Source organism: Agrilus planipennis, unplaced genomic scaffold (assembly GCF_000699045.2).
Source record: "Agrilus planipennis isolate EAB-ADULT unplaced genomic scaffold, Apla_2.0 scaffold21, whole genome shotgun sequence".
In the NCBI taxonomy this organism is placed as follows: Eukaryota; Metazoa; Arthropoda; class Insecta; order Coleoptera; family Buprestidae; genus Agrilus; species Agrilus planipennis.
In genome coordinates, this window is record NW_020439030.1 from 2,216,028 (window position 1) to 2,228,356 (window position 12,329).

At 32.2% G+C, this 12,329-nt stretch overlaps 2 protein-coding genes across 3 annotated transcripts; one reads left to right on the top strand and one right to left on the bottom strand.

Annotated features, from left to right (window-relative positions):
• Positions 1-12: 12 nt before the first annotated feature.
• LOC108741024 (putative inorganic phosphate cotransporter) lies at positions 13-4,880 on the bottom strand. The gene is made up of 10 exons (XM_025976532.1): positions 4,392-4,880; positions 4,127-4,335; positions 3,838-4,074; positions 3,680-3,767; positions 3,385-3,599; positions 3,157-3,315; positions 2,962-3,094; positions 2,633-2,874; positions 2,486-2,528; positions 13-736 (listed from the first exon to the last, which is right to left on the bottom strand). Exons 1-10 carry the CDS (start codon positions 4,504-4,506, stop codon positions 642-644), a joined length of 1,536 nt encoding a protein of 511 aa, XP_025832317.1. The 5' UTR covers positions 4,507-4,880; the 3' UTR covers positions 13-641.
• Positions 4,881-4,995: 115 nt separating this feature from the next.
• Positions 4,996-9,145, top strand: LOC108741032 (luc7-like protein 3). Of its 2 annotated transcripts, none has more exons than XR_001938449.2 (7): positions 4,996-5,393; positions 5,454-5,893; positions 5,952-6,089; positions 6,154-6,330; positions 6,397-6,560; positions 6,850-8,032; positions 8,762-9,145. XR_001938449.2 is itself a non-coding variant. In XM_018475629.2 (7 exons), exons 1-6 carry the CDS (start codon positions 5,289-5,291, stop codon positions 6,891-6,893), a joined length of 1,068 nt encoding a protein of 355 aa, XP_018331131.1. In that variant the 5' UTR covers positions 4,996-5,288; the 3' UTR covers positions 6,894-6,932; positions 8,762-9,145. The 2 variants fall into 2 exon arrangements, 1 of the variants encoding a protein (XP_018331131.1); XM_018475629.2 differs by having other exon boundaries at positions 6,850-6,932.
• The last annotated feature ends 3,184 nt before the right edge of the window (positions 9,146-12,329 follow it).

Sequence of the window (12,329 nt, forward strand, 5' to 3'; positions counted from 1 at the left end):
CTTCATTAAGTCCTAAAAGGAATTAAAATAAAATGTTATCATTATCAAGTAAAACTGAAATGCCATCGGTAAATTAATATTAAATATATTAAAAAGAGGTAAAGTTTCGAGGACACTGAAATACATACGAAAGCGAATTATAAATTGACTAAAAAATGAAACAATTAATTCTAGCGATGTAATAGAAAAAGTATAAATTGCTATTCACTGGTTTTGTTGGATATTCGCCAATAACAGTTTGAGAAAAGAAACAAAAACACTAAAAGATTATATAAAAGGAACCTTCCCAGATTTCATTTTTTAATCTTTATAGGCAAAAATAAAAGACACAAAAACTCATTACAAATTTGGAATATATATAAATCGAACATTGCTAGATTTGGTTTATTCGTTATTATTTTAATGTTAATTAATTAAATGCCTTTTCAGCGCCCTCGTAAATCCTATACAGCGACTTCGTATTTAACAACAATAATAGAATAGATTTTCCTAATTATTGGGCACCATTTATAAAAAAAACGGTACGGAATTCGTATTTAAAATATTTTTTTAATCATCCGATCACATACAGTTATCACATACCACGCCTACCGTTCTGCTTTTGACTAAGTGTCTACCAACATTGCCAGATACAGCGCTTGTCAGTTGGCACTGCTGAGTCTTTGCGAACGGGACCAAGGCTGCTCTCGAGCACTTCCAAACGCTACATAGAACAGGTTGGCCCCCATATTTATACCCGCGGNCATCAAAGGAGTATTTAAACGTATAAGTAATTTTTAATAGTACTGGACTATCTACTTGCATTCATTACTGCAACAATTAATTTCCCGTAGGTGTATTTTATTATAAATATACCCAGATAACTTATTGTTACCATTACTAAAGTTTTACTTATAACTAAAAATTTATGGGCCACACTGCAAAATAATCATTAATGTAGTAAGTATGGGCTTACTTAGGAACTGATTTACAGATTAGAAGAGATTTTGGCAGGACTTTAGTATTTGGGGTAGCACCCACCAAGATGACTGACTTGCACTGGAAAGCCCACGGGTAGAGTAACAGAATGGTAAAGGTTGCATCGGTTCAAAAGTGTTGAGCAAAAATGTGTTACTCTTTTTACCACAGCAAATGTATGGGAGGATTTAAATGTGATTAGGATTTCGCCAAGACAAACTTTTTTGTCATCCTGTACTCATGAGCTATCTATGAAGTTACCACACCTCCTGGTGGGCGTTGCTCTAAATACTCGAGTCCAGCTGAGATTTTAAATAGAAAGATTCAATGTGTAAAAGAAAAGAAAAAATATTTGTATCAACACAAATAAAATTGTATCATGTATTAAAAACTAACACCCGGTTTATCTTAAAAAAATAACAAATACAAGGTGATCCAACAGTACCATAGTACAATGTTTATAAATTTTTCGATATTCAATTAATTTTTCGTTCCCATTTTTGTTGTCTGATTTACATCCAGTGTTTTTATTATACAACAAGTTATTAGTTTTAACCCAACTCACTTAGGAAAACAGTTAAACTATGTACTAATGTCATAAATGAATCTCCTTGTACGTATGTTCTGCATTTCTTACCTTACGAAGATAATACTGCATTTTTATACAGTGAAGAATCGTGTTTTGAATTAAAAATTTATGTAAACATTTTAACAATTATCTATATCACACTGCACATCAAGATCGAGAGGCCTCATAAAATTTTACTAATTTATAATAAAAAAAAAACTCTTTTATGAAGAGCAATTAACAAGTATAAATATACAAACTCATTTATAAATATTAGAGATAGATTNATCGGTAAATTAATATTAAATATATTAAAAAGAGGTAAAGTTTCGAAGACACTGAAATACATACGAAAGCGAATTATAAATTGACTAAAAAATGAAACAATTAATTCTAGCGATGTAATAGAAAAAGTATAAATTGCTATTCACTGGTTTTGTTGGATATTCGCCAATAACAGTTTGAGAAAAGAAACAAAAACACTAAAAGATTATATAAAAGGAACCTTCCCAGATTTCATTTTTTAATCTTTACAGGCAAAAATAAAAGACGCCCAAAACTCATTACAAATTTGGAATATATATAAATCGAACATTGCTAGATTTGGTTTATTCGTTATTATTTTAATGTTAATTAATTAAATGCCTTTTCAGCGTCCTCGTAAATCCTATACAGCGACTTCGTATTTAACAACAATAATAGAATAGATTTTCCTAATTATTGGGCACCATTTATAAAAAAAACGGTACGGAATTCGTATTTAAAATATTTTTTTAATCATCCGATCACATACAGTTATCACATACCACGCCTACCGTTCTGATTTTGACTAAGTGTCTACCAACATTGCCAGATACAGCGCTTGTCAGTTGGCACTGCTGAGTCTTTGCGAACGGGACCAGGGCTGCTCTCGAGCACTTCCAAACGCTACATAGAACAGGTTGGCCCCCATATTTATACCCGCGGCCAAATAGAACACCATTCGCCATTGGCCCAACGTTTCCTAAAGTTTTTATTTTTAAATAAATGAAAATTGGAGTTCCGCATACTTTTTAAAGTTTCATAGTTTCTGATTTAGTTTTATTTTAAGGGCGATTAGATACTTACTCTTCCGTTAATTATCCGTCCCACCACAAAGGGTGCGAGGAATCCACACGTGTTGGCGGCAGCGTTAGTGATGCCGTACATTGTACCGGCGTATTTTGGACTTAGTGCGATGTGGTTCATTTGATTACCGGCATAAACAGCACCGCCGAAAGCACCGCTAATAGCTAACACCCATTGTACCGAAATTCGGTCGCAACCCAACCAGGCTACAATTAACAATCCCACTGATGGGATTATAGAGGCTGTGGAAAAAAGCATTGAGAAATGAGGAAACAATTGATAATAAAACAAAATAGGAGGGAAGAGAGTATGAGAAAAATTTCATTTACCAACGGAATTCCACAGTTTATATGAAGTTGATTGTGACAAGTACCCTTTGCCAAGAAGCCAATCGGCAAATATACTGCATGCAACACCAAACCACCAGCTGGTCAAGTATTGTAGAGAAGAGAGAATGGCGTTCTGAAAATTAATAAAAAAAATTAACAAGAGTTTTTGTAAATATAAGGATAAACAATACATACAGATTCAATATCAAAATGCAAAATTTGATCCATATAAGTCGGTAATTCAGTAAGTAGAGTGTAAAAGGCCCAGTTCTGACCGCACTGGGTTATCAAGATGGCCCATAAAGGTACACAGGTCAACATGTTCCACCAAGGAATAGGTCCTTTTTCTTCATCCTTAAATGGATTTTTACAAATTCATCTCTTACATGAGAAAGGAGGTAAGGGCATTTTAGGTTTACTCACTTGTGGACCAATACTAGCTAAAATATATGCCTGCTCCTGTCGATCTATCCTTGGATGAGATGAAGGGGTATCATATACAAGGAATACCCAAAAAATAAACCAAATAACACCTAGTACCCCAAATAAGTAAAATGATAAAGGCCACCCACCCATAAATTCAAGTGAACACAGCCAGCCTGATAGTGGCAGAGAGATTACTGTTCCAAAATTAGTACCTAAAAAAATATTTAATCATATTAATGCTAAATAATATTCAAACTTCTTCAGAGAAAAAATGAATGAACATGGAAGTTACCTGCATATACATAAGCAGCAAATTTACTCCTTTCAAGTGGTGGAATCCACCTGGCAAGCATAGCATGCATTGCAGGAAATGTAACACCCTGAGGATTAATAAAAAGAAAAATTATTGGAATAACATATAATATACAATGCTATAAAGAAAGAACTTACTTCGCCCATGCCTTCCAAAACCCTAACAATAATAAAGAGGGTAAAATTTGTTCTGGCAGCAATGGGGCTTAAAATAGTAAAAATACCAGTTAACAGAACTCCTATACCATAAACCAGTTTTCCACCAAATAATTCAGCAAACCTACCCCCTGGAATTTGAGTGAGAACATATCCATAGAAAAATGAACCTAAAACAATTCCCTGGGTGCTCTCATCCCAATCAAATTCACCGTTTTGCTAAAACAAATACAATAATGGATAATCAACTAATATTATTGTGATAACTAACCGATGGCTTTGTATTATTTGTAGGAGTATTTGCAGGACAATGATCGTAGATGTTACTGTTGGTTGAAGGTTGGGGAAAAGCAGTGTGGTTAATCATTGATACAATTGCTACAGATAGGTTTACACGCATAGCATAGACATTTGCAAAGCCAAGAAATCCTAAAACTCCTAGTATGTATCTAGTTTTGGGCCATAGTTTTGTATCTTCCACTAAAACAAGCAACAGGTATTTTATCATCGACATATTAGCTCTACTATCAGTATACCTTCTGGTGGTATAATTTTTGTAAGATCATCTTCATCTTCCACTTCATTACATTCATTTTCACTGTCACACGTTTGAATACTGTTAATGGAAGCTTCTTCACGATTATTGAACATTTTAGAAGCTTGAGTAGTACCTATTTAATGTAAATCACAAAGTAAATCAGTTTGACTGTACAAAGTCTATGATTCATCAATGAAGCACCACATATACGCAACTTCTTTATTTTACAATGATGTACACCCTAAAGTTCACACTACACTGGTAAACAAATACATTAATTACTTCTTTTAAGATACTCCTTATCAAAATAATTTTTTATTTTGCATTGACTGAATTGATGAACAATGGCAATGAATTAAAATAGAGAACAGTAATTCAAAATTTCTAAAGTGATTGTAACTGGTACATTGACTGTTTTTGAGTATTTTTGACAACAAACTCAAAATACAAGTATGTAAATAAAAATATAAAAGGATATTTACTAATCACAATGGAAAAATTGACATTATCTGTTTTTTGTTGACTTCTAATTGACCCACGGTAAATAAATTATAATATTTCTTCCAGTGCATAGGGATTATGGAAAACTGATTTATTGAGACAAATTAATTATTCTGTAGTTAATAAATTATATTAGTTTGGCATTTTCTTCATTTATTCAATATGTAACCCTATTGAATATCTGATCAAATAATGATCAGCACAACATCAGTAGTATGGTAGAATTTATGAACAAGTCTTTTATGTCAGAGCTGCTCGAGCTGTTAAAAACTGTCAAAACCGGCCAGAATTGTTGGGAATCGTAATTTCATTTTAAGTTCTTCTTCTAAAGTAAATTAGGTTTTCTTAATTGTAATTGTAAATGTAATTCTGAAAATATAAAATACCAAGAAGTATGGCCGTCTTAGCAGCTGCTGCGTTGTTGGACGAATTAATGGGAAGGAATAGAAACGTCTTACCAAATGAGAAAGTTAAAGAGCTAAATTGGGAAGATTCTGAAGTAATTATCAAATCTAGTTAATTGTATATAATCTACATAATTTCGTAACTGATTTTTCAGTATTGCAAATATTATATGGTTAAGTTTTGCCCCCATGATCTTTTTGTTAATACGAAGGCAGATTTGGGAGCGTGCCCCAAAGTGCACGATGACGAAGTCAAGAAATTATTCGAAGAAGCTAAGGGTCATAGAAAATTACAATATCAAGAAGAATTTTTACGATTTTGCAATGCAATGATGAGTGAAGTTGAACGTAAAATAGTTAAAGGCAAACAGAGGCTTGCCCTAAATCAAAAAGTCGACGGCCCTTCATTAAGTCCTGCTCAAACCCAAAGAAATCAAGAACAGATTAATATTTTAAATGAGAGAATCAATGGACTTGAAAAGGAGGCAGAGCAAGCTGGGATAGATGGTAATGTTGAGCAGGCTCAAGGTTTGATGAAATTGTGTGATCAGCTCAAAGATGAACGAGAAACTTTGAAAACCCAAAATGAAAATAGGTTTGTATTAGATTATATTATGCATAGTATGTAATTAAGACACATTTTTTTACATTAGCCAATGGAGTCTAACAGCCGAACTTGCAGCTGTTCAAGAAAAACAAATGGAGGTTTGTCAGGTTTGTGGGGCATTTCTTATAGTTGGTGATGCTCAGCAGCGAATAGACGATCATTTAATGGGTAAACAGCATGTTGGGTAAGTGTTTATTATATACTTAATCTCTTTTACAGAAAAATTTAAATCAAAAATAATTTCTTAGCTATTCAAAGTTGAGAGCAGCTATTGAGGAGATTACGACTATTGTACAGGCAGCGAAAGATGAACGGCGAAATAAAGAGGATAAGAGGGAACGGCGTAAAGACAGGGATAGCAGCGAGAGAGACAAACACCGACGTGGTGGTAGCTATGAGAGAGAAAGAGATAGATCTGAACATAAGTAATTACTTATTTAATTATTGTTGCTACATTTTTTAATTAATATTGATGATTCTTTAACCAACAGATTGAGTAAAGAAAAGGAACGAAATAGTGAAGGTAGAGACAGGAGAGATAAGGAGAGAAGAGATCGTGAGGAGCGGAGGGATCGGGAAAGGGATAGAAAAGATCGTGAAAGAGAGAGGGAACGGGAGAGAAGACATCGAGATAGAGATGGTCATCGGGAATCAGGTACGACTATTAAATTTCTGTATCAAAAGTCGGTAAAAGGAGGGGACCTTTATAGCGGGAATTAGCACAGTTGTTGCTTGTCTACATTTAGTTTGTATTTTAATTGTCATTTTGAAAAGGTGCCTAAATGGGTGTTAAAAATGGTACTTACACAACGATTATCATGCTGCAGATTTAATTTTTAAAACATGTAAAAGTATTTAACTTAAAGTTGATAAAATTTATTACAGTTATTATATGGAACAAAGAATTTCTGGGTTTATAACTTTATTTTGTTAATTGGTTTCAGGTCATCGGAGTTCTCGTCACTCGCACTCTCATCATCGTCGATAAATTCACCGCGTAATTGACCAGTAAGGCTGCCAGGTTCAGGTAGGTGCCATTCTAGTGTAAACGTTCTCTTTCAGGCAAATCAGGTTAGTGATTTATCTACCTCATAGTTGTTAAATGAGTGTTTTAATTATTCGAATTATTTAAAATTAATTCCTTAAATGCCTTCAATTTATTGGGTGCCTCAACGTGTTATAGATTTTGAATCTAATTTTGGGTAATAAATGGCGTTCTCGTTATGACGGAGATTTTTAGATCTTTTGAAAGTATAATACGAAATTTAATATAAATAATTTATTTTCACTGTGAATGAATGAAGGAATGACGTGAGGGGTTTTCGTATAATTAAAGTTTTTGAGAAACAGGTATCGGAAAAAATTCATCAAAGCAGATTATAAATTCTCGTTTTATCCATATCATGTATAGCTTTTTACTCAAAAGTATATTGTATATATTTATTTGTTTTATTTAAACACACAATTTGTTAAATAATTTTAACGAGTTATCTCGCAAATGATAAATACTTACATAAAACTTTATTAGTCAAAATGGTACTGTGAACTACTAAAACTGGCGCTTACTCTGAAATCGACTCTAATAGTTTTTATCATTAGCTCTAAAGCAAAAATTATATTAAATGAACAGAATACTGTAAATCAATAAATAGTTAAGGGTGGTTACTCAGTTCTTGAGCTAATAACAAAGACTCTTAGGGTCGACAAATGCCTTATGTTATATGCAATAATGATATTGCACTGGTGATGATACCTAATGCTAATTTTATTTTTAAAGTACATGCCTTCGGGTAAAATGAATTCCGCCGATCGAATAAACGCTTAACACAGACACAACTACACATAGACACGCACAGACACACATAAACAATACATACAAATTACGCAAAACTTTTTTTCGCAACTTACGATTAGTTTTATTTTCTCTGTCATTCTCACAACGTTTTTGCAAGTTGCCGTTTTCAGCAGAGATAACAAAAGGGAAGGTCGAGCATGGCCCGACACACATGCGCTCTTTTAATCGTGTAGCCGATGATTTTTCGAGGTATTTATAGGATTAAGGCATCTGTTTCTCTCAATCTTCTTCTTGTTTCAAAAAGCTGTCGCAAACCCATCTTATACTGCGAGGTATTTATTTTTATTTCTAGCGACATGTTTTCATCCTTCCTTGGATTATTTTTTTTTTTTTGTTTTTATTTTCAACGACTATACAGGGTGTTTCACTGAATAACATTTTACTTTCTTGTACATGGGTAACTAAAAAAAATATTGGATTTTGATTACTCTGATATTCTTCAGGCTAAGCCACTTTTTTTCTAATTTTATTTTACTAAAAGTAAATTGAGTTAGTATTTTATGAAACACCCTGTAGATACCAAATACAAGCATAATTGTTTTTTTTATATTTTATATTATGTTTTATAATAAGCAAAGATTTTAGATTGCAGATTACACTTTTTATCGATTATTTATATACTTATTATTGATACAAGATCTCTTTTCTCTATTTTTTTAATACCATTTACTAATGTAAATTACTTGCGGTAGTTGGGGTGAGTCTCTTTTAGTTTAATTTATTTGCCACGTTTGTAATTTTCTTGTTTTACGATATGATGTAATGTAATAGGAAAACAGAAAATTCGCTTTCACACAGTTCCCTTTTTTTTTTTAATTGGTGGATGATTGTTAAAAATTGTACCTATTTTATTTTACTTTTGTGCCAAAAAAGTATAATGTAGGAAGGGATGATGGTGAAAACATGTCGCGATAACATTTCCATGTAATTTGGGCTTGAACCATAAACTGCATAGTAAATGAGAGGAAGTCCAAATTTTTATCACACTTGGGTCTTTACAGTTGGCAACAAAACAGGTGAGCCATAGCAGTTTACAAGGCTTCCGCAAGGACTGACGTGACTTCCAGGTGATCATCAAACGTGTGTTGTTACTGCCTCTTCAAGAGATCAAGGTGATTCGCACACTTCTATTTTAAATTTTGTTTTGTACCTTTTCCTTTTGAAAATTCTCGAATTGTGTATATACATAAAACGTTTAAAATTTAAAGTAGAATTGTGCACTTAAACAATAAATATTACCAAATATTTGAATATTATTAGGCTCCATTTTAATCGAGTTTATTACATATTTTGATGTTAATCTAATAGGAATATTATAATTCTAATAGCGGTATTGTAACATAGTGATTACAGATCACACATCAATAAAAGTCTAGTTAAATGAATGTATTTATTATTTATTTACCCCATGTATCTAATCAAAATGTTATATGCATATGCATTTTCATATACATACTTATAACTTTTTAAAAATTAAAGATAAGTGAAAAACTTTTTTGTTGCACTTTTTACTAATTACTTGGCAATGATGACAATTAATTAATAAATAAATATACTGTTCTCTTTTGGGAAAAGTATGAATTTTAATTTTCTGTTATTAATTTATTGTTTCGCGATTCAAATTTTGAATTCAATTGCTTATAAACATTTTAGATAGGCAACCGAAAAAGCACGTGCATATTGATGTAGCCTACGTGAAGTCTGTTTATAAACTATGTTTTATTCACAAACTTGCTTAAATAAACCATTAGGCGTTGTATGTAAACAAAAAACATAAATAATTTTTAATTTTTATTATTTACTATGCTTTGAATGCGGTATAAACAGAAAAAACCTTTTAAACCATTGTTTTATTAATCAACTGTATTTTTTACGTTAAAAGCTAATATCGGCAGTTTTTCATTTCAGTTGCTTTAATTAACAAGCTGAAGTAATTATTAACTTATATTTAGACATTTTTATCCTCCCTTTTTCTCCATAAACCGCACAAAATACTTTTTTTAAGCTGTATTTAAATATTTATTTCAAATTACAGTTGTTTTAAATTTAGATGGTTTGTAAAATCTTTTATTATTAATTTATTGTTTGTTTGGTACTTAAAAAGCTAAGAATTAAATAATAAAATTCAAAACTTCAGAGATAGAATATTTTATTGCTTCCTATACGCTAGTGCATTGCGAGTTGTATAACTAAAATGTGGTTATATGATTTATTCCTATGGTACATACAAATTTAGCCACGTTATCGTATTATCGAATACTGCGTTATATTAAAAATATATTTAAAAGGTTTCTTATTTTAAGTAATTAACGATTAATACACCTACTTTAAGGTTTGTATAGAATACTTCTTCGCTTTCTGTGAATTTTTAGTATCAGTCCGCTGCTAATGGACGAATTTTATTGTACCCGGGAAATTTAGGACCTTTTGATGTCTTCATATTGGTCCCTCTTTCATTTGTTTGCTAGTTTGTTTTTCGGTTGTTTCGCGTTAAAATGTGTTGTTGAATAAAATATTCTAGATGAATATTTAGTTGTTACGTGCGTAAATCTTTAAGAAACAATAATTTTACTAACTATTGTTCATTTTCATTTGTTCTTCTTGGCAACGAAGATGGTGTCGAATAATTTATCCAGAATTCTCCGAGAAAAGGTAGGATTCATTTTACTAGCATTAATAGACTGTTTCTAATCTTACGATTTGGCCTATTACTTTTATTTATCGAAATGTGTAAATTAGGAACGCCGTTTCTATTAATTTAGAAACCTTTGGGTTAAATTGGCCAGAGATATTTTGATAATTAGGTACTGTTGATTTTTGTTATTTCTATATTAATGCTATTGACGAAAAAAATAAAGTCTTTAATTGTTATGGAAAGACGAATATTAACTTTAGGGCTATTTTGGAATCCATTTTGATGTACCTACTTAGGCAAATGGATGATATTATTATCCCAAAAGATATAATCGCTGGTATATGTGAATAACAGAATTATGACAAATGAAATAGCTTTATTAATACAATATATTCGGAAAATGCCACTTTCTTGTATAAATATGCTCATTGTTAGCGTGATTTCATTTGGATTTTAGAAAGAATTAGGTAGGGAAGGTTAATAATGAAAATTGATTTGTTTGCTTATTAATATTTTATTTATTCAACATGCTCTATCAACTTGGTTGTAGTTGATCTACAAATTATTACGGTACAGCCACGTACAGTTGTTTGAAAATAGAAGAAGTTGTAATAGGTACCACAGATTCTCTATATGTATAAGACAGGTAAAGGCACAAGTAGAAAAGTTACTCTATTTACAAGCACTTTTTTTTATGTTTGGCAGAGAACTCTAAAAATAATTACGTATTTATCTAATAATTTAACTGCTAAAAATTCCTAAAGTCTGAGATGAAAATTGGAACTTCATCCTCGACTTTGGTCTTGATTACGTGCTAACCGTTTCTTTTCTTCAGCTTAATGGTAATTTATAATAAGAGTTCAATTTTATGTTTTCTTTATGGCACACAGGGACGTATTTAGCTATTTTTCGCATGGGCCGCGCCATTCTAGATTTTAAGTTCCATATAAAACTCAAGATACTTTAAGTTATGTAAAAATGACAATCTAAAACCACACGTACAGGAATCATCTCATAATCTCGCAAAACTCAAAACACCTAGGCAGGAAACATAAACCGCATATTCACTGTTTAATCAGGAAATGAAGGAAATAAGAGCAACAGGTAGTTATGGAGTTGGGAAAGCAACATAGAGAAGTAAATATTAGGAAGGGAGTCAGACAGGGATGCACACTGTCATCGCTACTTTTTAATCTATACATCGAAGACGCGATCAACATCATTAAAGACAGTTAAACTGTAGGGATATATATATACAGGGGAAAAAGATTAGTATACTTAGATTTTCAGATGATATAGCAGCATTAGCATTTAGCAAGGAGTAGCAGTTAGTGATAGCTTTAAATAAAATGGAAGCGGTATTGATAAAACGGTATAGTATGAAAATAAACAAAAGTAAAACAAAAATATTGGTATACAAGGGAAGAAAAATTATGGAAAGAGCGAATATAAAGATAGGAGACGAAAAATTAGAAGTGGCTGATGTAAGGTATCTAGGAAGTTAGATAAGTCAGGACGAAAAGAGTAATAGGGATACAAAGCAGAGGATAGCGTAAGGTCGAGTCGCCTTCAATAAAAAGAAGTCACTTCTATGTTTGCGAACAGTTAAGTTAGAAATTCGAAAAAGATCGTTAAAGGTGTATGTTTGGGGTTGTACGGGTGCCAAACGTGGACGGTGGGCGCGGCGGAAAAGAAAAGGTTAGAAGCGTTCGAAATGTGGTGTTATAGGCGAATTATGAGGATACTGTGGACAGAGAAGGTTAGAAATGAAGAGGTATTAGAAAGAATAGGAGAACAGAGGACTCTATGGAAGTCAATATGAAATAGGTGAGATAGGTTGGTAGGACACCTTCTCAAGCATGAAGGTCTAGTCAGAGACATACTACAAGCTGAAACAGGAGTTAGGAGGGGTAGAGGTAGACCTAGATTAGATT